Raw genomic sequence first — 27476 nt, 5'->3', positions numbered from 1 at the left:
TGAAGAGACTAATAAAGAACAAAATTTTGATGAAACTGATTACGAGAAAAGGAGGGTATGATTACTGATCTTAAAAGTGCAAGGGAAGAATAAAACCAAACATTAAAAATAGAATGTTTTCAGTAAGAAGAGAGAATATGAATAAGGTCAAACGATGCATTTGAAAATTGACAGGCTGGACCATTTTCTAGAAGGATCATAAAATTGATTCAAGAACAAACAGAAAATATGAAACCATCTGTACTCATTTTTAAAAATCACTGCCAGGTGTGGTGGCACATACCTGTGGTCCCAGCTACCCAGGAGGAGACTGCCAGTGGGGGATCACTTGAGCCCATGACTTTGAGACCAGCCTGGGCAACCTAGTAAGACCTTGTCTCAAAAAAGTCAAAACAAAACAAAATATCTATACCTTGTCTAAAAAAATTAATTTAAAATCCACTCCCATTTCCCACCCCAAAATATGCAACATACACACAAATAGTTTTACTGATATGTTTCACCAAAGAGAGGAAACTCTCCCCAATTTGCATTCTGAATGTAGTGCCCTTGGACACTGGAGCCTGCAGACCAGCCACAGGGAAGGTTAAGGTCAGGCTCCTTTGCACATTAGTTTTCTGATGGTTGTGAGAACCAAATGCGTTAATATATCAAGTACATGCTGAGACTAGTACTCAACTCCCTGTAATTGCTACATGTCTGCTGAGAAAATTCTAGTATGACCTCAATTCCAAAAACCTAATGTTTGTACACCTAATTATGAAATAGAAATAAAACCACAGACAACTGCACCAACCATGAGTTTGGAGAAAATCGTGACCAAAGAGTAGAGTAAGAATATTTGAGAAAAGGGCGGAGGGGGCCGTACAATAGTGGGATCTCTTGTCTTACCTGGCACGAGTGAGGCCCTGAGTTGGATCACCAGCACCATAAAATAAATAAATAAATGAACAACAAAAATAAAAGGGCAGTAGAAAATCTAATAATATTATTGACATCAACAGTTTGGAAATTTTAAAGTACAAAATAATCTCCAAAGATGCGGAAAATAAGTACCTGTATATGAAAAATAATAAGTTAGCGAGCCCAAGGTAGGGGAAGGCTTTTTCTTACTTGATAGATACATGTGCATATATAAATATGGACCCCCACTAGAGGTGGTAAGAAGATAAGCATGCCCAGTACCCACAGAGCTCAATGTTATACAGGAGCTACCCTTGAGGCTCTCCAAAAAGACAAGCAAACCTGAGAGCCCACAGGCCAGAGTCCAGCTTTCCCAACAGAGGATCAAACAAGCAAGGGACCAATGACTGCCAGAGAAGATGGATATCAACAGGCCATTGAAAATTATAATTGAGTCTCCCCTTGCCTTGAATGGGCCATCTTTGAGAGGCTGTAAGGACCATAATATCTAGTGATCCTGGACCCTACCGACCCACCCCTCCTGAGCACTGCAGAGGTGCCTCAGGTCAGCTTATGGTGTTCTTTTCCCTGTGTTCCCAGCAGGAACTATGCACAGCCCCCTGCATTTCAACAGCCCTCAGGAATGCTGGAGAAGCAGTAAGCCTTTCTGAGTAGCATCCCTGAAGGCTTAGTTGATGGAAAGGGACTTTTTTAAAACATCTACGTTCTCCACAGAAGGAATGATATTTTTTTTTCTTTTCACTTTCCTGTTCCCATTTCTCTTTTGCTTCCTATGGAGCCCCAGCCAAGCCCCTTATTGGTAAGACAAGGGACAGGGGTGTGGTTAGACTTGGGGGCGCTGGTAAGTCACTTAGCAGGACCTTTGGTGTTAGCGACAAGGATACCAAGTTCTGGGGAGAGGAAGGAAGTCCCCCCAGTGTCTTCACCTCTGGGCGGTCAGCCCGGCGGATGGGAGGTGTCCAGGCTTCTGGAGGGGCTTCTTCCACCTCCCTCAGCCTTAATCTGCAGACATTTTTAAAATCAAGTCATGAAGACCATGAGATCTCATTAGGGGTTAGGCCACGGAGCTGTCACTGTGGGCACTCACTGTCATGATGCCTAGGGACTTTAACAGAGCTCAGTTTGACACCCTGCCTTGCCAGTTCTCCAACTGTTGACTGCTGACCTTCATAAAATAAAATAAAAGGAATCTCTCTTTTTTTTTTAATTCTCTCTCTTTCCTTTGCTCTTTAAGGATGTGGAAAACCTGACTATAATTGCCTGGTCTGATATTTCCTGTGAGAAAGCTCACTGCTTGGAATACTGTAAAAACAATCTGCCTTAACAATTCAACCTAAATAAATTATCTTCCTGAAACTACTGAAAATCCCTAATTGGGAATTACGCTGCATACCCAAGTCTCTTATCCGGGTCCATGATGACGAAGGTTGACAAAGATAGAGATCGCCGGGTGAGGACAGATTGGGGGGCAGGGACCACTGATGGCCCTGCATTCTCCCTGCATTCTCCTGGAAAAGCCATCGGCCTGGGGCCATCGAGCTGGAGAGAACACACACTGTACTCAGCCTCCTGCACCATTGTTCTTCAGGGGTGATGATTTCTCAGCATAACTCTCTTTCCGTATGTGTCCCTCCTGACAGGCCTTGGCACACTCCCTGGACAAGAAGTATGCAGAGCCAGAGCAAGATCTGAAACCATGTCCAACACTTCTCCTTCCTGTGTATCCATTCCGTGAGTCAAGGCAGGCTTCTGGAACATTCCAGGAACACAGAAGAAATTTACCCTAGGCTTCAATTCAGAGGGTTCCTTCGAGGGCACACAGTTTGCAAAACAAGACTGTACTAGGTATGACCTTCCCTCAAATCAGTCTCCCATTCTTCCAGTTTGGCTCAAGGCCTCAGCATACAACTGGTATTGAGTGAGTGCTCCCTCTGGAAACCAAGGAGTACTCAGAGCTCACCTGAGATGTAGCACATCCAGCTGGAAGGTTGGAAAGCCAATCCAGATCACTGAGTCTAACCCAGCAGCCCTGGACCTGGTGGGGATGGGACAGGGGGAAGAGCTTTCCCAAGGCCCTCTGGGCAGGAGGCAAAGCCAGACAGATGGTTTCAGGCTGCAGACCCTCAGCTGAGTTCATTTCCATGCAACCCAGGTTGGATGTTAGAGACACTGTTTGCATTTTCTTTAAGACCCAAAATGCATTAGGACAGGTCCCTTGCTCTTCTCTGAGGCAGATGCAATCCAGCAGGACTTTGTGGTCCTCCCAGCCCATATCTCTGAAGTTTCCTGGGTGTGGCTGAGCTCAGCTCCACAAGGTGACCAGTGCCAGAGGCAGGAGTTGCTCAACAGTGAGCATGTTTGGAGAGGTGATGTCACACCCAAGGAAAAATATCTTCTTGAGGAAAAAGTGGTCATCTACAGAGTACATCCCTAGGACAATGCCAAGTTCATGGAGTAAGCATTCTTCCACCTCAGTCAGGCAGCTTACCAAGCACAGTGGTGCAAGCCCATCAATTCCCTCCATCTTTGTCTCACCACCCCTCTGCCCGCTAGCATGGGCTACCAGGGTCAACCACGTCCACCCACCATGAAATGCTGGATGATCCTAAAGACCATGGCCACTGCTGGAGATGTGACCCATACCACGCAGGTCCCAGGTGCAAGCAGAACCCAAACCGCACACCCTGCCAGCAGGATCACTGTGGCTGCTTCTGATGGGGCTCCTGGAAAGCTTGACCTCCCGCCTCGAGGGAGTAAGGAATGGGGATGTCTGTACCAGGGACAAAGGTTCCCAGCCCTGCCTCCCTGAGATGGAAAGGATTGCCTCGAGGAATTTGGCCTTGTCCCAAGGAGTCTAAAGTCATCCTTGAAGTTTTGAAAGGGAAGAGTCTGACAGGCTGCCCAAAAGGTAGGTAAGAGTGGCCACCAGTGGCCACATGGACAGGAAAGCTACATGGACATGTTTGCTTAGCCACCAAGAGAAACCACGTTGGGGCACTTGCCCTTTGCTGTCCTGATAAAGGCCAACCAAGATATCCATGGAAGACATCTACACCAAGACAGAGGCCGGTTTTCTCCCAGTCCCATCCAACATCCAACCCATCTAGGTTCTATTTGGTTAAACAGGCCGAAGGGGAACATAGAACAACTGCAAGGATAAAGTCTTTTCATTTCCAACTCACAAAACATTCCCCTAACCCAGCACTCACTAAAGAGCTGTGTGTGACCTGTTTGAAGCAGCACTCTCTGGGTCCGGCGCTGGCCCCATAGCCATCCAGAAAGAGGGGAGCATCGGCCCCTTTGCTCTGAGAAAGGTCAAGATGCACGTACTTAACACAACTTATTTTTTGGAAGCTCATGACTTTCTCCAAGTGGCCTTGGGAACTGTGCACCTTCTCTGGGCTTCAACTTCCCTTTTTGTGACATTCTGGGGGTTCTAAATATATACTATAGTTTTGCCCTTACAATAGTTAATTGTTTATCTGGAAAACACCTTCTCCTTTCCCAAGTGCTTGCAGAGCACATTTCTAAATTTAATTCTCACAAATGTCGTGTGAGGAGAGCAGCACAGGGATGTGCTAGCCCTGTTCTTACAGAGGACGACACTGAGGCTGGGAAGAGTGTCCATGCCCACCAGTGGACGGTGGTCCACAAACCAGTCCACAACACACTGGTCACAACCACATAACGAAAATAAAAAACAACACAGCAAAACGGTTCAAAAAGCTTAATTGGTTCACTTTTTTAAAAGTTGGCCCTTTATTTCAAGATTATTCCTACTTCAACTTTTAAAAGTTTTCTGAAACTGTTTTAATGTCCTTTCTTTGCCAGCAGATAATAACCTGAATAATCTCTGTTGCACCACAAAGGTAATGGGGCTTACACTTCAGGGACCTTCCCTTCCAAGTCAATCTGGAAATGTATTCACATGGTCTTGCATTTTTGGAAAATTTGCAAAAATGAGATACTTCTTTATTCTTTCCCTTAAAGAGGCCACCCCTATTACATAAGTTTCATGGGTGTCTGAATCTGTTTCTGAACCTGACCTTAGTCCTCTGGCATTTTTTAAATCAATTTATCCTACTGACCCATGAATCCCCAGAGTCCATGACCCATTTCACCAAGTGGATGACCCAAGGTCTTTTCAGACATGGAGACTCTGGGATTCTCTTGTCTTGCCCTAGTTTGGACAGAGAAAAGCCACACCAAGGCTGGCTCCTATGGCTGCTCTTCCTTCCACCCCACACTGCCCATCAAGGAAAAGGAATCTCCAGGAAATTTTGACCTACTCTCAAAACACAGAAGACTGACTGTTTTCTGAGCATTTCTTAGAAGAGAGAGAGAGAGAGAGAGAGAGAGAGAAATGCGTTGCTTTGCAAACTTTGAGCATTACACCACTCACACATTAAACCCAAGAGCCGTGGAATTTCCATGAGTAAGCCAGGGGCCAGCTTGAGAGAAGCACACCCTGGACTAAAATTAGATGTGTCCCAGAGCCAGCGAGGCTGCCTCCTGTGCCTCTCCTGACAGCCATTTTCACTTGAAATGGGATACGAGAGTCCTTGCATCCCAGACTGGGAGTCCTTTCCCTTCCTGTTCACCTGAGGTTACCAGCCTCTTGCCCTTTAGAGGGTTTCCAGGTGCTCAGTACAGATAGCTCATGAGTGGAAGCCCAGCAGGTGGGAGGATCACCAAGGATCACAGGTGGGAATCCAGCCATTCAAGGGGGAAATCAATGCTGAAACTCCAAGAGCCCTAAAGCAGGGGAACACGAGACTGACTTCATGAAGGTGTCAGGACAGAGGTATTCAACATTTTAGCACAAGGGCAGGTTTCCCTCCCAGATCCCCAACACTCTGATTTCCTAAGAGTGGGGAAAACAAACCTAAGCAACACAACCCCTTTTTTCCTTTCCAAAAAAAGCAGAATAAAACCCTATAGCAAGGTTCTGCTGTCCCTGATTCCCAAGTGACAGGGATCTAAGTGACAGGGGCTGAGGCCAGAAGCAACCTGCTTCTCCAAGCTGCACCCTCCCGCCAGGGTCCCCCTTCCCATGGGACCATGTGCAGGGACCTACAGACTGCAGCTCCTTCTGGATCATGTGGGCGAGAAGCAGCCCCAGTAAAACAGCCAACAGGAAGAGCTTTGACCAAAGGTATCTGGAACTCTTTCCAGAACAAATATAAAACCATCTGAGGCAGCTAGAACCACGTCGGGCAGTCTCCTGTTGGAAATGTCACACTGAACCTCATGATGTGGGTGTAATCAAAGGATCAGGGGTTTGGAGAAAACATCCAGAGGGTCAGGAAAGGATTCCAATACTAGCAGGGTGGATGGGGTGTGCTGGATCTGGGGAGGGAGGTTGGGAATCAGCACCAGACAACACAGAAAGAGAGAGCTGCTTTCTGTGCATCTGGAAAATATATGAGTGCTGTCGATTCTCTGACAGCTACTGACTCCTTGGAAGTCACAGGACTTGCGGATGCTCCTATGTAACCAAGGAAGGAGTTACCATAATTGTACTCTTGGGCTGCATCCGGGGGTTCCTGAGAGTTTCTGAAGCCAGCCCGTGTTATACTCCATCAACCCACTCAGATTCCAGCACTTCATGACACACACTCTGACCTTGTTACATCTCTTTATGATCCTTACCAGAGAGAGACAAGAGAGAGATTCCATGAACTATTCATTTTCTCTATTCTGTGTGTTTTCTACTTTTACTTTATTTTGAAAACTGAAAAAATAAGGAAATTCAAGCAACAATACAATGCATACCAGTTATAGTGACAGTTGATATCTGCCTCATTTTTTTTTCAACACACACACACACACACACAAACTGGTTGTGGGGGGTTGGGGTTTTGTTCTACTGAACCATTTGAAAGCAAACTGCAACATCATGACACTCCACCCCTGAACCCCAAAGAACGAGGATGTTCTCCTGCATAATCTACGTGGGATTCATTTGTATGACAACACTTTTCCAAACTAGGAGCCTTGTCTAAGCTCTCCCATGTCCCTGCAACTGGGGCATGAGCCCTTTTGGAGTTATTTTCTTCAAAAAGAAGAATAATAAATCAGTTGTAATGTCTTTATTAAATATTAAATTGACCAGATCTGCTTTTGTTTTATGTCTACAGTGGATACTTTTGACTTCTCTTTTCTTCATTTAATATATTCCCGGGGAGCACTGAGTCAGAGATGACTCTGATCATCCACCTCCAGGCTAGAAAGCAACTTGAGATTTACTGGGGAGCTGGGTGGGGGAGTTGGGGAGACTCTGGGTTGTAGAAGTCTGTGGAGTGGATGGATCTTCTTGGCAGCTCCAGGACTGGCTCCTAGGCACCTTTCAAAATGCCCTTGTAAATTCATTTTCCCTCCTAACAGCAGCCTGTGGAATGTGAACAGAGTGTCGCTGCTCTATGAGGAGATGGACCTGAAAAAATGAAGTGACTCTGAGACTTGGAACACAGTCTCCGGGCCTCCTACGGGGCAAGTACAGAGTCCACTTTACAACCCTGACACTTTTGGGGCCTCCATTGTCTTTTCTTCCCATTCAAAAGAACTTGTACTCAAAGGAGGAGAGGCTCGACCCAGTGACTCAGAGGCCACAGGGAGCCAAATTGTCATTTTATAGGAACACCAGCCTCCTCTCAAAGGCTCTCCATTTGGCCTGCCCCTTCACAAAAGCCAACAAAGCCCTGGACCTGAGGCAGAAGCAGTAAGGCCAGACAGAGGTCCACGCCTTAGTGTCCAAGGCAGGGGCAGGCCTTCAGGAAGAGAAGGGGTGAGGGGGCACATCAGTGCCAGTGGCCAGAGCTTTCAAGTAGACCCTGCTTCCCCTTGACCTTCACTGCAAAGAAGAGGAAATGCCTCAAGGAAGGCCAATCTATTTGATCCACAAATGTTCCTGGAGGACCTACTGTGTGCCTGGAGCCTTGGGAGAGACTTGCCCAGAGTCACAGGGACAAGGAACTCAGGCTGTCACTTCCCTTGCCCACAGCTTCACGGTGAATCTGAACATTTATTCCTCTTTAACTGACACAGTCTTCCATGATTTGCCAACCTGCTTCTTCCCTCTAGAATACCCATCTATTCAGGAATCCATTCCTTTCCTTTTATAATGGGTGTTTTGATTAACAAAAGAGCAAGGGAGGTGGCTAACATTTATTAAAGTAACTATTGTGGGCCAAACACTTTATATATATATATTATATTAGATCCCCCTCCACCCGCCGCCCCACTTCCCACCCAGTTCTGGGATGGAACCTAGAGCCATGGGCATGCTCAGCACGCTACATACCCAGCTATCATCCCATCCTTTAGATGAAGAAACGAAGCTACAAAGAGGTTAAAAAACAAGTTGCCCAAGGTCACCCCTGTTCATATGTGGCAGAATTGGGATATGAACCCCAATCTGTTCCACTCTAAATCCGAGGCCCTTTCAATCTCACCGCCCCAAGAATTACTGAACATCTTAAAGATGGTGAGCTGAGTTTCAAAGTCCAGCAATACAATAAGATGCAATGTTTCCCAAATAGCAGTTCTCAAGGACTTAACAAAGCTTTGCCTAATTGAACTGAAGTTCGGAGTTGACTCAGAAACTCTGCTGAGCAGAATTGACTCTTTCACTGGAAATTTGAAAGGCACTCTGGGAACTCCTCATGCCCCAGGCCCATCATTACAGTTGGGCGGCAGATAATGGATCCAGTATTGTTGGCGCTGCCCCCTCACAGACCCTGCCCCAGCACACACCCAGCCTCCCCACAGGGTCTGCGGATGGCAGATTTCTGTGCTCTGCTGCTAGCGCCCAGACGTTGGCTGCCAAACATCTCACGGGAGCAAAGGGCCCTGTCCCTTAACACTCTATCACCTTGAGCTGCCACCTGGTCCCTATGCTCCCCTTCTCCTTCAGGCTCTTCAGAAGGGCTCCCATTCTGTGTGTCCTCATCCCTCCTACTCCTCAACGCAACTGTCAACCTTCTGTTCCCAGGACTCTATTCAAAGTATTTTCTCCAAAGCCAACGAGGATCCCCCAACCCACCCCTGACACCAACCCAGTGACCTTCCTAACCTCCCCTAACTATCCAAAGTTGCCAAATTCCTACTTCCTGGAGACCGTCTCTCCCCTCACCTCTACTGAGCTGGACTCAGGACGCCTTAGTCCTCTTCCTACTCTGACCACTACTGTTCCTTGTCCCACAGCAAGCCCATGGGTCCCCCACTGCAGGATTCTAGCCAAGGCACCTTTATCCATCACTTGTGGCAGTGTCGCCCATCCAGGTATTTCATCTATTAGCACAAGCCAGCCCCTCCCAAAGGCCCTCCTCTCCCAGCATCTCAGCTGATGTTCCCTGGGACCTATAGAAAAAAAACCTTCTCTGAAAGTGTCCACAAACAAGCTCCTTTTCTCTTCCTGATCCAACCAGTGTCTCCCCTTTCCAGTCCCCCATCCCTGCTGTGTGCCCAGCCCCTCTCCTACAGGCCCACAACCTTCCTTGTACCCCATACACATCCTGTGGCCTCTTCTGAGATCCCTGCCTCCTCAGTCCTCCGGCAGTAAGGTCAGAGCCTGCCTGCCTTCTAGGCTGGGGCCCCACTGCCAGCCATCAGCCCTGAAATGACTATTCCTGAAGCATGGTTCCCTCAGGCAAGAGAACAACCACAGCACAACCCAAAATGCAGAAGACCTTTCTATTTCTGTTACCTACAGTAGAAAACTTGGCTCCTAAGACACCTGTCCAGGGCGCCAGACCCTTCTCCTCCAGGTCCTTACACACACACACACACACTCTCTCTCTCTCTCTCTCTCTCTCTCTCTCTCTCTCTATCTATCTCTATCTCTCTCTCTCTCTCTCTCTCTCTCTCTCTCTCTCTCTCTCCAGGTCCTTGCTCAGCTCCCCAAGAGGACTTCCGTCTCCAGGCAGGGCCTGAAGATAATGGTGGACTCAGAAATCTTCTCGAGCCAGACAGCCTGCATCAATGCACACTTATTGGACATTCCGTGCCTCAGTTTCCTCACCTGTCCAGTAGATCCAATACCCCACTTGGAGTTGGTGACAGGATTAAATAAGATACTACATCTAAAGCTCTTTTAACAGGGCCTGTTAGGTAGAACCAAGAGCTTTACTACCCCTGATGCAATCCAGACTCTCTGTATGGTGCTCTGCCATGTCCCCCTGTCACCTGCCTCTCCCCCCAGTCCCCCTATCCTGTGGCATGCATGTCTACAGTTGTCTCAGCCTCCTAGGGGCTCCCCAACACCATTTGAACAAGCAAGAGGCACTCTATAAATGCTTTGTTGAGTTGAACAAAATTAAATACCATGTATTAGACTGAGATCAAAAACTATTTACTCTGTCAGGAAAAAGCCCCACTTCTGAGAGCCCCATGGCCACAAAACTGGCCTCAACAGGAAATGAAAGAAATCCCATGGCTTTAGTAACTTCTTGTGGAATGAGCAGAGAAAACAAAGCAGAATTTTCTGGAATGAGGCACACATGCAGAAGCTAGCTCTACAGGAAGTTACCCTGGCAGGCCATCTTTGTGATTTGAAGAACTTTGCCCCAAACGCCCCTGACAGAAGTGAGCTTCAAAGGCCGTCTTTCCAGTGTGGGGCCTTGAAAGCGAGTCACAGCAGAATTCCATCCCAGGAAGACCATTTGGGAAAACCAGCTAGGAATCATGAGAGAAGGTGTCAACTCCGGCAAGATGGGATAGGACTTTCCAGGGGAAAGAGTTCAGCTCCTTTTACCCCAGAGCCCAGGGTATCCGGTCCATCTGTTAGGCTCAGGATAGGAACAAGAATGTCTATCTTTTTTTTTTTTTTTAATCCCAATGCCCTTCTCCGATCCTTGTGGGGAGCTCTGAGTTTAGCCACTTTCTCCATGGCCCACCATAACTGTACATCATCCAAAATGCCTGCAAAGGTAGCAGAATCCAAGGCAGGCCCTCAAGAAGAGGGCTGAGGGAGAAAAAGAAAGCTGCCTCAGTCTTCAGAGATAGATGAGACCCCAGTGATACAGGCCCAATTTTCTCTCCCCAAATCTTAGGCTAGGAGGAAGCGGAGAAGAGCCATGAGTATGTTCCAGACCCAGCAAAAGACTTGTCACTGGCCTCCTGTTGGCACCTTCAAATGCCACTCGGCCTTTGAGGCTCAGCTCAGCCCTGCCTCATCCAGGAAACCATCTCCTCTAAGATCCTATAGCACCTCAAGTAGCATTATCTATCTGGGACAGATACTGCCGCCATTTTTAGATGACCCTTCCTATTTGCTAAGTCACAAATCCTGCTCTTCTGTAAGCTTCTTGAGTGAGGGAAAGACCTCATACTTCACTCCCCAACCCATTTCCTAGTGAGGTCAGTAATGCACCTCCACCATTATCTATTGGAACAATTTTGAGCCACATTAAAGGAGGTAGGGTCAGTGACCACTCATCCCCGCATTCAGATGTTGACAGTCCAGCAGGAGAAACAAAGTAGCCTGTCAACTCTCTCTAGTATGGCATGTGTCGAGAATCCAAGTACAGGAACAGGGAAGTGATCAGGACCTGAAGAAGGGAACATTCCAGATGACTTAAACGTGGGACATCACAGTTTGATGTGTGGGTGGGTTGGTTGGTTGGTTGGCTGGTTCGTTGGTTGAATGGAGAGATGGCAGTTTGGTTAATTGGATTAGTTGAGTAAATGAATGCATGAACAAGAAAATGAATGAATGAATAAATTAAGAAATTCCAACAAGCAGACCAAGGATAAAGTTCTAACTGCTCCAATTCTATTAGAGAGAGTGCCAGTTTAGGTTTTATGATACTGTCCCAGACAGATCGGCAAAGTTTCCCCTTCCACTCTCCTTGCTCAGGTGCATTCTCTCATTTGTTCAGTACTTGTTACTGCCAAGCTCAGGGCTATTGCTGGGGAAAGACAATGTAATAAGGCCCCATTCCAGACCTCAGGAAATTCATAGAAGCAAAGATGAGTTATTAAATCAGTACTCTACCTTGAGCATTGCTTATGATACTGATGGAAAAATATAGAAGAAGAATTAAGCCTGGATGAAGATAAGACAAGCAAGGACCCTGGGGTGCAGAATTTCAAGGGCCCCTCCTTCTTGGGTGCTCCCTCCCCATTGCAGCCAAGAACCTTGGGGGTGACAGTCTCCTTAAATTTGCATGCTACATGCCTCACTTACTCACCCTCATCTTTCACCTATTGACCTCTATCTGGGTCTCTGTTGGGGACCTCCAATAGCCAGGGCCCATGGGAAGCTATCTGGTAGAACAGCAGACAGGCATCTTCAAGTGAGAAAAAAGGCACCCAGAAAAAAGAATCTGCATAATACCATTCCCGCTGTCCCCATTCATCTCTCAGAGGGGAATGGCACTGTGCTATGGATTGGGACACACGTGTGGGGTAAAATGTAGCCCTAGGCTGAGAAGTGGGGAGATGAATGGGCCAAGCACAAAACATGTGTTGGTGCAGGGAAGCTGTACCTGCCACAGAAGAGAGGTCCCCAGAACAAGTTTTGAAGTTGAGGCTGCGCCCAGGCAGGCCATGTGTTCCCATGGGATGGCGGGAAGGTGGGACAGCAACAAGTATTCTGCGTTATCTCAAAAGGCAGCCGACTTGGAACCTCCATAGTCTGACATAAAGTCCAGATAATGTATAGAGACAAATTAAAATGGAAGTTCTACCCATTACTTCTCCCATGTGGTACAGATGTTGTCAGACTCAAGATGCTCAGTAAAGGGAGCAATCGATAAACCACAAATGCCACATCCTCCACTAAGCCTCCCCAGCTGGTGGTATTCATTCCCCCTCAGGATGGTGGCAGGCGTGCCTCTGCGGCCTCTGCTCCTGATCTGAGGGTTCCTGGGAGGGACTGGAGGCCTCAGGCGGGTTTGGGATTCATTCATCCTCCACCCACCCCATGCTTAGGAAACCAGGCCTCCCGAGTGCTGCTGAATGAGATTACGCAAGGGCAGCCAGACTGTCCCTAGAATCCTGAGGATGGATGAGGATCTGCTGCCACCTACTGTCCAGGCTCCTGCAAAAATAAAAAAATCTGCCAGGTGTCTCAATGTCAGAGGGATTTAAATTCCCGGAATTGACTGTTGGCTGGACAAAGGCAGAGGCACTGAAGCTTTGGGGCCAGGGCTGTTTCAAGGTTGTAGAGACCCCCCCCCCCAGCAGAATCAGTAAGTCAACCTACTCCTGGGTCTGTGACCTAAACATACAGCAATTTATCATTCAATGTGACCAGTTCACAAGGAACTGTTTTGCATCTAACACTAACTGCCCAAGCCCAGGTTCTCCTGCCCCCTCAACAACACCCCCTAACTGCTCCCTGGTCTTCCATTGTGTTAGTCAGCTCTTCACTGTTCTGACCAAAATACCTGACAAGAACAACTTAGAGGAGGAAAGGTTTATTTTGGCTCACAGTTTCAGAGGTTCAGCCCACGGTCGGCCAGCTCCATTGCTCTGGGCCTCAGATGAGGCAGAACATCATGGTAGGGAGGACCCAGTGGAGGACAACTGCTCAGCTCAGGGTGGCCAGGAAGAAGAAGAGAGAGGAGGGAGAAAGGGCCAAGGGAACGCTCCCAGTCACACCCCACCTGCCTACAGTTACCACACAGTCCGTCGAAACTAGGATGGACTGGTTAGGTCACAACTCTCATAGTCCGATCATTTTACCTCTTAGTAATCCTTCATTCACAAGATCTCGGGGGGAGCGGGGACACCTCATATCCAAACCAGAACAGCTGCAATTTACCACTCAATCCCATAGAGCTTCACATTGGGATTCTGGAGGCAGGGAGCTGGCTCATACTTCAAATCCCCAGGGCCTGGCAGAGCTGAGACACCAAGAGGTGCTCAAGAGTCACCTCCTGTCTGATTGACACAATGGGACATGACCCAGACACAAAGCCAGCAATAGGTAAAACACATCACTCTTGCAAATAGGGCTGCAGGTGTCATGGCAGGAGAAGCAGGCAATGAACTTGGAAATGGGCTTTGTCCCAGTCAACCCCTCTGCTGTCTAAACCTGGCCTGTCTTTTGACCTCCTTCACCAGTGATCCTATGCACTATGTCACCAAAGGTGACATCCACAAATGGGGTTTGCAGCTTGTTTACTGTTCTTGTAACACCTGGGGGGTGGATGAGTATAGAAGAAACGGTGAGAACAGAGGTGGAAACCACTGGTGTCCTGTCAAGATACCTTGGACTTGGCACACCCAGATGCTGTTGGTATAAGCTGCCAAGGGCTCAGAGCTGCACCCTTTTCTGGAGAATTATCCTTCCCCCAAATCACCTAGGAGGCTGAACACTGCCCACCCCACCACAGGTTAGGCAGCCCATAACCAATGATTGACATGGGGGGACAGAAAACTCACCCCCTTGCTTAAAAGTGGGAGCAAGCCTAGCACAATTCATGCTCCATCCATATCTTCCCATGGGACTGTTTGAGCCCCCACATCTCTGCTGAGCTCCTTCCCCTGCCCTGTTCCACTTTCCTCCATCCCCCCAGAAACACATGCCTCTGAATATACTCCCAGGACATTGATTTCCAAACCTTGGCATATATTCTGTCACCCAGGGGGCTTGTAAAACCTTGTATAAAACATAAGTTTCTGGCTTTGACCCCCCCCCCCAAATTCTTGCTCAGTTAGTCAGACAAGGAGTATCTTTAACAAGTTCCCAGGAGAGGTAGAGACTCCAGGGCCAGGATTGACCACACTGAGAAGCACCATTCTTGGGAACCTGACCAAAGGTAGAAATTATCTAGCAAGTGATAGGCAAAGGGTCAGAGACTGCAGAATGTAACCTTGCACCCATCAGCCTGCCTCCCAACTCAAAGCCCTGAGACAAGGAACACAGGTCACTTGGCCTCCTGCAACAGACCCGCATGTTCTAGGTTATGCAGCTGCCAGGCTGCTAAGCCCCAAAGCATTTTTACTATGCACCTATAGGAGCTCAGAGGCACCCACAGTCTAGGAGGGACTCCAAAGTCACCATGCCTGGTGTATATGCTCATCTTTCAGCAAGATGGGCCTCAGAGGTCGGCTGATAAGATCATGATGCTTGGGTCACAGGGAAGTCAGAACTTTAGCCTAGGTATGCCCAAGTTCATGTGTAGAGGGTAGAGTAAGGGATGTACAAGATGAAGGAGCTGTAGAGCAGTGCACCCAATGTTTCATGTACAGACAGGTGCCCAGGGGCCCAGAGAGACGCAGAACCCTGATCAAGAAAGAATTCAGCCAGCAGGCAGGGAAAATAAGTGTTTGACTTCAAGGCAAGGCAGGGATTTCTTTTCTTGTCCTGAGAGAAGAACCGTAGAAATCCAATTACCTGGAGCCTTAGTAACAGCCCTTGTGTGAGAGACAGTCTCTGATCAGCATCAGAAGACCCCAAGGCCAGAAGGGGACCATCCTGACACAACAGCAGCAACAGTGCCTGCATAGAGAACCATGGGACAGCTCTCTGCTCACTGGCCTCAATAACAGAGGCCAGTCAACAAACACCACTGGACCAATAGCAAGCAGCATGATGGACCAGAGGTGTGGGCTAGGTTGTAGCCCGTGAGCCCCGCCTAAACCTGCTTCTCCCCATCTCTCACCTTTCTAGGGAAAGGCAACCTCCTTCCTATAGCTATTCAGACAAATGAAGTGGAGTCATCTTTACTTCCTCTTTAACACAGCACATCTAATCCATGGGCAGATCCCGATGGGAGATGGGTAGATACAGAAGCAACATCCTAAACCAGGCATGGTGGCACACACCTGTAATCCCAGAGGCTCAGGAAGCTGAGGCAGGAGGATCTCAAGTTCAAGACCAGCCTGGGCAATTTAGTGAGATCCTGTCTCAAAATAAAAACTAAAACAGGGCTGGGGATGCAGCCCAGTGGTAGAGCACCCTGGGTTCAATCCCCTATACCAATCTACACCCTAGTCCATGTCTTACCACTTGGATTATCATTGCCCTGATTCCAGCCACATCAGCTCTCTGCTGGACTATGGCAGAGGCCTCTTTAACGGGTCTCCCTGCTTCCACACTTGCCTCTTGGAGTCCATTCCAAAGGAATCCTATGGAAACACAGGTTGCATAACAGCCTGCCTTTACTCGACCTCCAGTGACCCCTGGGTATGCCCCAGGGGTCATACCCTTTACAAAAGCTTCCCAGCCTCCAAGGCCCCTGACCCTGAACCCTGCTCCCTCTCTCACTCTCTCCTCTGCTCCGGTAACAGCAAACAAGCCACCTGCTGCAACCTGCTGCCCTGCAAGCCCTGGCCCCTCCTCCCCTTTGCTCCCATGGATCCAAGGGCTTGTTCCCTGTCTTCCTTCTGGATTCCTCCTCTCAGGTGTCCCCTTTGCTGAAAAGTTTTCCCTGGTTGCCCCTTTATAAAGCAGCAGCCCCACCCAGGGCTCCCTATCACTCTTCCCTGATTTGTTTTTCCTCAGGAACTGAGGATCTGAAAGCAAGCCTACCCAAAGCCAAGAGAGCTGTTCCATGAACAGGACACCACACATGGGCTGTTGGCAGCTGTGATGGAGGCTGTAATGAGTCCAAGAAGCTGAAGCACTAACTGGAAAGTGGAAGCAGAGCTCACGGAGGCCCTTCGGCACCTGCCCAAGCCCCAAATGGTTTCCCCTCCGCTCTCTGGGGCTCTATTCCCCACCCACCAAATGAAGGGCGTAGAGTCTCAGGGCCTCTCCAGCCCTACTGCCTAGGAAGTTAAGAATTTAAGTAGACCCTGAAGGAGCATCTATTCCATTCTGCTTTTTACAGCACTCAATTGAAAATGGTGGGGGCGGGGGTCCAATGACCTTAAACTTCCATTCCCTGGACTCTATCAGACTTGAAAGCTGCATTCTGAGAAAATATCCAATTTTGCCTGAGATGAAATCCATGCATTAATACTCACAAAATTCACAGCTACCCTGAGCTCACTGGACCCACCATGGCAGCCTGGTAGCCAGAATGCTGCCCTTGCCCACTCCTATTGTCCCTAGGAACTCGTGGCTGTAGGTTTCTCTGCTTCCTGGCCCACATAGGGCCCAAATTTTAAAAAAGAGCTAGCTAATACAGTCAGAGAGAAAACCCTGGAAAAGGTCAAGCCACAAAAACGCTTCTGGGAGTCTTAGGAAGGAAGACCGAGAGGACAGAAGGTGGACACTTTAAAAACTGCGGGCGCGCGCGCGCGCACACACACACACACACACACACACACAATGTTTTTAATGCAGCAAGAAACAGCTGCCCTCTGTAGTAGGTAGAATAATAATCTCCTCCTCTAAAAATGTCCCCGTCCTAGTCCCAGAATTCCTAAACACTTTGGCTGCATGGCAAAGAGATAATAAGGCTGCAGATGGAATCAAGGCTGCTGTCAGCTGACCAGATGGGGAGAGTAGCCTGGTTCCTCAGGAGGCCCAGTGTCATCTCAAGGGTCCGGAGCAGTGGAAGGGGGAAGCAGAAGGGGGTGATCCAGAGGATGGCAGCCTGAGGAGAGTTAGCCAATGGATTCTACCCCAAGCCTGCAGGAAGAATACAGGACTGTCGATACCTTGACCACAGTCCAGTAAGACCCATCTCAGGCCTCTGCCCTCCAGAACTGTATGATACCAGATGCGTGTTGTCTTCAAGTTTATGACAGTTTGTAACACCAGCAATAGAAAAGTAACACACCCCATATCTGCCTATGCTGTCAGGCCATTGGGTCCCCTCTCCTAACTAATGGCCCATGTGACCCAGGAGAGGTCTATGCCCCTCTCCAAGTCTCGGCGTCCCCACCTGAGCCATCACATCTTGGTACCCCTGGGTCCCAAGGCACCTAGTATAAGCCACTTGAGAGGGTTCAGGTTTGACCAGTGGCATTGACCCTGGGCTTCTGCGGCAGAGACCATCTCCCATAGGTTGAGACCCAAGGAAGGACAACAAGCCTTTTCAATTTTGGAACGTGGGAGGTTGAGCAGAGAGCCAGTGGCGGGAACTCCTGCAGCCTGCACCTAATTTCAAACATTATCTGAAGCCCCATCCTCAGAGGTGGAGGGAGGAACCCAAGAAGGCAACCCTGATGAGCCAGTGACAAGAGACAGATGTCCCCAAACAGCTACAACCCCAGGAGTGGGGAGCCCAAGGGACATATTTTCTAGCATCTCTTGATATCAAAGAACACAGAAGAGAAACAAAAATCAAACCAGAAAATGGTCCTTCAGTTCCTGGTGTCGGACCTAATGAATGAGAGCCAGGAGGCCCAACTTCACAGATAGTCATGTCTCCTGACATCTTAGCAGGTCATGTCCTCAATCAGCTCTGCAACCTCCCTCCAGGACAAGGCTCACACTCCCCCGCCTCTGTCCCTGTATGCCCTCCATGGCTGTCCTGAGCCTGATGCAAGGCCCAGCCTGGTGGAAGTAGCTACCTTCCCTTCAGCTTCCCCAGGGCAGCAAGATGGAGCAGGTGCTGTGTGTGTGAGCCAGTCCCAATGCCATCTCACTGTGCAGGGGCTCCTCGACTTATGACGGGGCACATCCAGGAAACCCATCCTGGAATGAAAACATTGCAAGTCAAAAATGCATTTCATCCACCTAAACTACAGAGCATCACAGGACAGCAACCCAGCGCACGGCAGAGCACCAACTGTTTCCCCTCATGATCACCAGAACCACCCAGCATGAGTCAGAGGATCTTGCATATTGTTAGCCCAGAAAAGCTAGATAGTCAAAATTCTAAGTACAGCTTCTACTAAATGCATATTGCTTTTGTGCTATCATAAAGTCAAAAAAAATCACAAATGGAACCATGGTAAGTCGGGGGTACTTTCTTGTGCTTTAGAAGTAGTATACATGCATGTGTCTGTCTCACCTGCCGGAGCTCCCCCACCCACTACACACTAGGACTCAGACAGACCCAGGTTACCAAATTGGATTAAATAAACAGCAGGGGATTAAAGGACACTGATGGGGTGGGGCTGGGGACGGCAGGGAGTGCAGATGTTTAGCAAGTGGGATTGCTTGAGCCCTGGTTTCAAATCAAGGGCGCAGGGTGTAGGTATGCAGTCTGTGCTCTGCAAAAAGATGCCTGGCTAAGGGACAAGAGTGAGCTCCGTACTCCACCCTCCAAAATGTGAGCCTTAGATCTGCCTCTACCCAGACAGAATCTTGTCAGGTTCCTTAAATTCTCTGCCTCAGATTCCTGTTTCTGTGAAATAGAGAGAATAATTGTTAGATTATTGCCAACTCCTAGAGATTTCTGGGAGTTTGGAGAGAGCTTTATGGGTCTACCTCTCCTGGTCATTTTCCTCCCCTTCATTAACTCCACCCTAAGAGAGGAAGTATGACTTATCTGATGGGTGAATTGAGTTAAAATGCTAGGCTTGGCCCTTTGTCCTCTCAGGAGTGAGCTCCTCTTCCAGGCTGGCCCTCCCACCATGCAGCCATGGGAGGGGACTGGCCCTAAGCCTGTGATGAGCTACAGAAGGCTGCCTTGCCCTGGGCCAGTCACAACTTACTCTTCCTCTCTCTTAGCCTTCAACAATTGCAAAGATTCCACATCTAGCCCCAATCTCCTTAGATCCTTTGTTTCATTAATTTGCTTAGAACCTGGGAGGAGGAAAATAAACTATTTAATGCAAACCCCCCCATAAAAACAACAGCAATAATAATCTTAATGGATTATTAGAAAGAGCAAATGAGAAAATAAAATATATGCATGCTCAGCATGATGCCTACCAAATAGAGAATACGTTTTTAAAAAGAAAAGAAGTCACAGAGATGAGTGCTGATTGATCAGCACTAAGGTCAACACTACTGAACATGTTAAACATCCCTGGTCACACTTCACCTGAGATTGGCAGAGTTGCTCAGAAAGCACTTTCACCTCTACCCTCTTCCTCGAAGGCAAAGTTCATACCATCTCGCAAGGTTTAAAAACAGTTGGTCCAAAGTCACAGCAGGCTGGTTTGCCAGCCCAGGCTGTCAGACTCCAGAGCCCCTGTGCCATACCTCCTAAGTGCCCTGTAAACAGAAGGTACTCAGGAAATACATGTGTTGATTCATACAGAGGGTACAGAATAACTCTGGAAGTAAGAATCTCAGGCCAGCAAGATGTGTGAGCTGAAAGTGTGCTTGGAAATCATCTACCACTGACCAGATTTTACAGCCAGAGACACTGACACTCAGAAAGAAAATGATCAAACCAGTGTCAACTAGAGTGTGGGGACAAGTGCAGACAAGGTAAAGACTAAAGCCCCAAGCCTCCTGATGCAATGGTCAGTCGAGCTCCTCACCTGATGCAATGGCTGCAGACTGAGAATGCACCCCCACCTGTTTGGTTTAAGATGTTTTTTCCCTTTTCCAGAGTAAACATGTTCTGGCATTGAAGGGCAAAACAAGCTTCTTTGAGTGAGATCAGAGGCAAGAAGATTTTAACTCAGTGTAAAGTAGCCCTTTTTTTTTTGGTACCAGGGATTGAAACCAGGGGGTGCTTAACTACTGAGCCACATCCCCAGCCCTTTTTATATTTTATTTTGAAACAGTCTCACTAAGTTCCTTAGGGCCTCACTAAGTTGTTTTGGTTGGCTTGAACTCGTGATCCTCCTGCCTCAGCCTCCAGAGTCACTGATATTACAGGCATGAGCCACTGCACCCAACTTGAAGAAGACTTTTTAATAGTTTGAATCACGCAAAGGTGCCATAGAAGCAGTGAGTTCCTCGTCTTTAGGGTGTTCAAGCAGAAGCCGATCACCATTTGAAGGCTGTGCAGAGGATTTTTACACATGGAGAGAGGTGGCACCATTAATTCATGTATTCCCCAGACTCCGGAGCCAGTTTCCTAGTTTCAAATGCCTTCCTTGTCTCTTCCTAGATGTGTAAATAAACTGGGGCAAATAAAGTCACTTCTCTGAATGAATTTCCTCTTCTGTAAAATGGAGGTTATAATGGCATTTCCTACATGGAACTAATTTATAAGAATTAAACGAATAAATTTACCTAAAAGACAGTGTTTTGTCCAAAATAGGCCACTATTGAAGTTTCCTGGTCTTGCTGCTCTCTCTATGGTCAGGGGTCACAGTGGTGGTATTGGTCAAGGTCAGACTGAGCATCACTGTGGCACGGGTCTAAGTGCAGGGAATAAAAAGTTCCCTGCTTTCCTTACTCCTGTAGCCATTCATGGAGGTCACAAATAGGAGAAGACTCTCCAGTAATGACAGGTGACATGAAAACCGTCAAACAGGATGGAGGCCAAGACATTCAAAGAAAACCACTCTGAGTACAGACAAGAAAGGGATGGTGGTGAGATGGTTGGGAGCAGGGCCTTCCCAGCAAGGGATCCAGCAGATTCTCCCTCTAGTCAGAACAAGCTTGTTGCATTGGGCCAACTGAAACAGAAAAAGGCCTGTGGAAAGAATCAGAACCTGATGTAGCTACGCCAACCCTCGAAGAACAGGAGGAGCAGGACTGGCCCCACCAAGATACCTAGCTATAACCACAAGGCCAGGCAATCAAAAGTAGGGGCATGTGGCTCAGAAAGGAGGGCAGAGGAAGAAGACAAGAAGACCATGAAACAAACTAGGGGGCAGACACAGAGCTCAGTGGAGACAGAAGGAGCCTCATGATCCATGGGAAAGGTGCTGAGAAACTGTCTCACTTGACAAAAAAATAGAAGAATCTTTTCATCCCAGCAGATAAAGGATTAAATATATAAACGTGAAGGCTGGAACTGCAAGGTTAATAGAAAAAGGAAACAGGAGAATATCACTGAAATCTAACTTCTAGAAAGAACTTCATAAAGTAAACTTTAAAAATAAAAATCAAATGCCAAATGAGAGATTGGTTATGTCAAAGTTAAAGATTTCTGTTCAGTAAATGACATGACGGACAAAGTTATAGACAAACGACAAAATGAGAGAAGATGTTTTAAGATGAGCAAGAGATTACTACCTACCAAAAGGAAATTAAATCCACTTTGAGGAAGGGGATTTAATATATTAAATTAATTACACATAAGCAACATTTGGAATTCAATCAAAATGATGAGAAACTCAAAAGAATAGGACAAAATTATCGTAGTGCAAAAGAAAAGTCAACCATTACAGCAGACTTAGAGCTGATCCAGATATCAGAGTTACTAGGTAACTGAGGTTTTAAGATAAAAAATATGCTCCATAAAATAAAGGAGATGAAGAGAATTTTACAAAGGACTGAAAATATTTTTTTAAAAATAAAAATTCAAGAATACAAAAATAAAATAACTGAAAATGTATTTGATAAGTTTAACAGCATATTAGACATCATAGAAGAGAAGAAACATGAACTGTAAAGTAGAATAAGAGAAATACCCAGACAGAAGTACAGAAAGGAAGAAAAAAAATGAAAAAAAAGAAAAGAATATTTAAAAGTTATAGAGCATAAACACTATTATATGTTTTGACTAAAGTCCCAGGAGAAAAGAGATCTATTATATGTTTTGACTAAAGTCCCAGGAGAAAAGAGAGAGGATGAAACAAAAACAGTATTTACAATGATAATAAAAAATAAATAAAAAATTTAAAAAGATTTAAAAAAAAAACAAAGAAACAAAAAAATTAAAAAAATAAAATGATAATAGACAATACTTTTTCAAAAAACTGATGTAAAATATCAACTCACAACTTCAGGGAGCTCTATCTATCCCAAGTAGAAACATCAAAGAAAACCACATCACTGTCAAACCACTGAAAATCAAAGTAAAAGAAAAAGTTTTAGAAAAAACTGGAGATAGGGCAATAGTCAGAGGTCACATTACCTCTAGGAGAGCAATAAAACTGAAGTGATTTACCAACCTTGATGGTGAAGGTCTAAAACAATGGAGTGACATAAAGTGTTAACAACAACAACCAAAACATCCATCTAGAATTCTATACCCATTAAAACTACCTTCAAAAGTAAAGGTAAAACAAAAACACTTCCAAACAAAAACTAGGTCAAAAAAATGTAACACTAAAGAGAGTTTTTAAGCAAAAGAAAAATGTAAATATAATAACTATTCCAATTAAAATTTTTAAAAATCACACCAGATTAAAAATTTAAGTATATGCTGCTTATGAAATAAGATTTAAATATAGACTATTCTACAAGGAAATCTCAACAGATATATCCAAAAACTGAAATGGTTAAAAAATACATTTATATCTCCAGAGTAGAAACAAGCTAGAAACAAACAAACAAAAAAAAAAGATAACCAGAAAAATATCTCCTAATGTTTAGAATTATTCAATACATGTATAAATAATCTCTGAGTCAAAGAAGAACTCACAAGGAGAATGAGGATATATTTTAGCTAAATTATATGAACATAGAACATATTAACTTGTGGGCTACGGACAAAGCATTACATAGAGGGAAATTTGCAGTCTTAAAATATATTACCAAAGAAGAAAATTGAGAATGAGTTATTAAAGATCCATATCAGAGGAGCACTCCACCACTGAGGCACGGCCCCAGCCCCAAGAGAACAGAAAAGCAGCGACCACTGATCACATAACCTAGGTGCCAGAATCCCAGGAGGCTGTTGCAAGAGGAGAAACCTGTCAGCCAGTTTTATTCCTGAACTTGTGCACAAAAACTCTACACAGCATATCAGTAAATCAAATCCAATGATAAAGGAAGAGATCTTCATATCCAAGTGGGGTTTATTCCATGAGTGTAAGTTTGGTTTAATGTTAAAAATCAGTGTAGGAATTATCCAGACCTGTTGTGAAAAAAAATAAAAAGGATAGGGTAAAAGCAATAGAAATAATGCCTGAAAGGAGCCTGATGGGATATAATTTGTGGCTGTATCTAGAAACACAGGCCACATCTCTCATCTTAGGCAGCAGTCTGTGTCACTACGCGTTTGGGGACCATCTGCTGAAGGCTCTTCACCTCTGAGAAGAGGTGAGAAGGACCAGGGAGACCACCCTGCCCTGAGGCTTCCCAGATGTGCAACCTCTGGGCTCCATTCCTTTCCTGGTTGACTGTAATCAACCCTGCCCTGCCTACTCCATAGACTGGCTAGGATAGGAAGGACCCCTGGAACTGGGAATGGTGGCCCATGCCTGTAATCCCAGCAGCTCAGGAGGCTGAGGCAGGAGGATCACAAGTTCAAAGACGGCCTCAGCAAAATTGAGGCACTAAGCAACTCAGTGAGACCCTGTCTCTAAATAAAATACACCATAGGGTTGGGGATGTGGCTCAGTGATCGAGTACCCCTGAGTTCAACCCCTGATACCCAAAAAATAGAAATTAAAAAAAAAGAAGGGCCCCTGAAAGCCATCAGGAGCTGGATGACACGTGAGATGTGGCACTTCTTTTTGAAAAGGCGCCACCTTTTTGCAAGGCGTGCTCACCTGAGAAGCTGGGGCTGGCTGCTCTGCCGCTTGAATGCTCTTTCCAGCCTCTCCTGGGTCACCCTGGAAAACCCACCAGGCAGGTACAACTTCATGGGCGATTTCTCCTCCTCAATGGGACCGTTCTCTGCTGGGCTGTCCTCTGAAAGACCTCTTGGTCTGGTCTTGTCCCAGTGGGACAGTCCCGCGCGGGGAGTCTGGGGAGGGCTGCTGGGAGTGGCCTTGCACTTTTCCATAGATGGCTCACTGGGCGGGCCCCAGGGGCTCCTGGAGACTGAGCCTCTGCTGGAGGCTGAGTTGTTCTGTGAGGCTGCACAGGCTGGGGTATGGGTGGAGAGCTCAGGCACCTTCTCACTCTCCTCCTCCTGGGCGTGGGTCTTGCTGCTGGGGGCCGGGGACCTCCTCAGAGAGCGCTTTCGTAAAGGATCCTGGGATGGGAAGGATAGAGGCACTGAGGGTCCCCTTCCAAGGGAGTTGGAAAAATACTTCATCCACTGGCCCATAATGGTCCCTCTCCCAGGAATGTCTGTCCCCGTCACCAACTCTTTTCCCTAAAATCCTGCCTATCTTTTGGCCCCCACGCCTGCCCTGATCCTCAGGCTAACACACCCCACCTGCACAAACCCAGAGCACCCGGGCCTCCTTCATACCCCTGATGGACAGCGGGTGGGCGGACAGGGAAAGCTGCCACTCTAGTTTCTAATTCCTGCATCCCCACCTACCAGCTGGATCACCTGTGACAGTTATTGGACTTCTCTGTCCCTCACGTCCTCACATGTAATACAACCAGTCCAGGGTACATCACCTGCCATTTCTAAATCCTAAAGCCTCAGAAAATGAAAGTTCCTGTTGGATTCCCGTGGCAGATGCTTTTCAACGGTTGTGAGGTTTCTTCTAGTCTTTTTAAGTGTGACTTGAATGCTTAGCCACGGAAAGCCTTGTGTACTTGCTTATGGGACACTACTGCAAATCCCGCTACCACGGGCGTTACATGGCTGTGATCCAGGCGTTGAGCTTCCTTACTGAAATCAAAGAAGCACTCGAGATCTCAAGACCCAGCAGGCCCACAAGTTTGGGTGAGGGATGTTCAGCCAGCAGTACTTACCTCCTGTGAAATTTCATGGTGCGGATTAAATGAGGCTCTAGTTTGTACTATAGCAGTCCACAGGAGTGCCCCCTCTTTTGCCCTCCTCCCCATTTCCATCTGGTGTCAACAACCTCTGACAGTAGATCAGGAGTGGCAGAGGTCATTTTTCACTCCTCTCTGGCGTCCACAGAGCTCTCAGCTCAGTCGCCAGTGCCTCACAAGCACTCAAGGTGCACTTAGTTTTTAAAATGAAGAAATTCCAAAGGAGTCCACTGAAATGTCCTTGCTTCCCTATTGATGATTAACTAAGGAAATGGGAACTCCTGTCATGATCCATTAGGTGGGGAGAGACAAATACAAACCTACAAGACTTTTCCTTGATTTTGATTTTAGGACTTCTCGGCACATCCAGAAATAATTCAGGGCCAAATGGTAGCCTGGGCTGGAATAAGGAGAGCTAATTCTGTCACATTCTGACCTAGTGGAAATTACCAGACACTATAAACCTGCTCCAAAAGCTGCCCAGGGCATCCTTCCCTGCACAGAGCGAGACATTAGTCACCATTCCCAATGAGACTCAAACTTTCTGGCCTTTTATTTTATCCCTCAGTGCAGAGCTGATGTAGGAGTAAAAAAATGATAAAATGCCTGGCACGCTTGGGCTTCTTTCTCTTGAGCAACCAATAAATATGGCCAAAACACAAAACACCTTCCAGGAAATCTGGAAACCTATCCTTCCATGTCCTTCACAGGATTCAGAAGCCCCAGGAGAAAACCTCACCTTCCAAAACAATTACTAGAAGGAGAAGTTTGCAGAAACACCATGTGGTAAGGTGAGTCCAGCCACTTCCCTCGCCTCACAGTTACAAGAGCATCTCAACTGCACAACACTGACTGGCTGGAATGTGGTGGTGGGACAGGATCTTGGTGACCACCTGGTCCATTGGTCCTCAAAGTGGGATCTACCGACCCCTGCATACTAATTACTGTGATTTGTCTGTGGTTTCAGTGTGCCCCCCACGGGTTCATGGGCTGCAAGCTTGGTCCCCAGTGTGGCAGTATTGAGGTGGTCGGACCTTTAACAGGCGGAGCCCAGCAAAAGGTAATGAGGTCACAGGGACACCACCCTTGTAAGAGATGGACACCCTTGTCTCATGGAACTGGGATTAATTCCTGCAAGAATTAATTGTCATAAGGGAGCCTGGCACCTCCTCTGAATCCCTCTTCCATGATTGCAGCCTCTCTCACATGTGGTCCTGTCACAATGCCACTTGCCATGTCGTGATGCAGCCAGAAGGCCCAAGCAGATAGGCCCTCCCCACCTTGGAATCCCAGCCTCCAAAACTGTGAGCTGATTAGACAGATCTCTTTTCTCTATAGATTAACCGGCATCATGTATTTTGCTAGAGCAATAGAAAACTGACTGAGACAGTAATGTTTGGGCCTTTTTAGGGTGTTGACTTTACACACAAAGCAACAGTAAGGGAAACTGTTGGCCCTGAGCATGAATCAAGGCAGCGACATCAAATTTCACTGGTGTTCAAGGTATTCTCCATCACCATCTGCTTGCAATAAAAGTGAATAAACACAATGCAAATTTCACTTAAGAATATCCATGGTGAAACCTAAATATTGTTGACTTTATTCAATCTAGACAGAGCAGCACACACCTTTTCCATCTTCTGTATGACCAAATAGGAACTATGCCTACACATTCTGCTAAAGTGTGAAGGATGGTGGTCAGCGCTTGGGCAGCTTTCTAAAGTGTGAGCAAACTCGCTGATTTTCATGGAATCACTGACAGACTAGTGATTCAGATTTGGGTATTTGGCAGGCATTCTTGAAAAAAAAACTGAGCCTGTCACATCAAGGCAAACAAATGGTACATTGTTGTCAATGATAAAATATTAGCTGCCAGGTAAAAACTGGGATTTTGGAAAACTTGTATCTGCCACTGTGAGCATGAGGGCTTCAGAGTACTTAAAAACTCTTCTCATGCAATTTTTTTTTATATAATTAAAAGTGTCCATGATTGGAAGATCTGTATAACTCAGTAATGTTTTCCAAATGACTAATGCATCACATTATTAAATCATGCAGG

At 46.8% G+C, this 27476-nt stretch overlaps 1 protein-coding gene across 5 annotated transcripts in view; it reads right to left on the bottom strand.

Annotated features, from left to right (window-relative positions):
* The window catches only part of Mindy4 (MINDY lysine 48 deubiquitinase 4), a 109442-nt gene that overhangs the window by 64304 nt on the left and 17662 nt on the right, over positions 1–27476 (bottom strand). For all 5 annotated transcript variants that reach the window (XR_007341686.1, XR_007341688.1, XR_007341687.1 and 2 more), the window contains one exon: positions 24289–24716. Coding sequence is in view for 2 of the 5 variants with exons in the window: in XM_048786415.1 (XP_048642372.1) it covers positions 24289–24716 (428 nt within the window). In the remaining 3 variants the exon portion in view is untranslated. The remainder of the gene's footprint in view (positions 1–24288; positions 24717–27476) is intronic.

Source organism: Marmota marmota, unplaced genomic scaffold, assembly GCF_001458135.2.
Source record: "Marmota marmota marmota unplaced genomic scaffold, marMar, whole genome shotgun sequence".
Classification (NCBI taxonomy): domain Eukaryota; kingdom Metazoa; phylum Chordata; class Mammalia; order Rodentia; family Sciuridae; genus Marmota; species Marmota marmota.
This window is presented reverse-complemented; position numbering and strand designations above follow the sequence as displayed.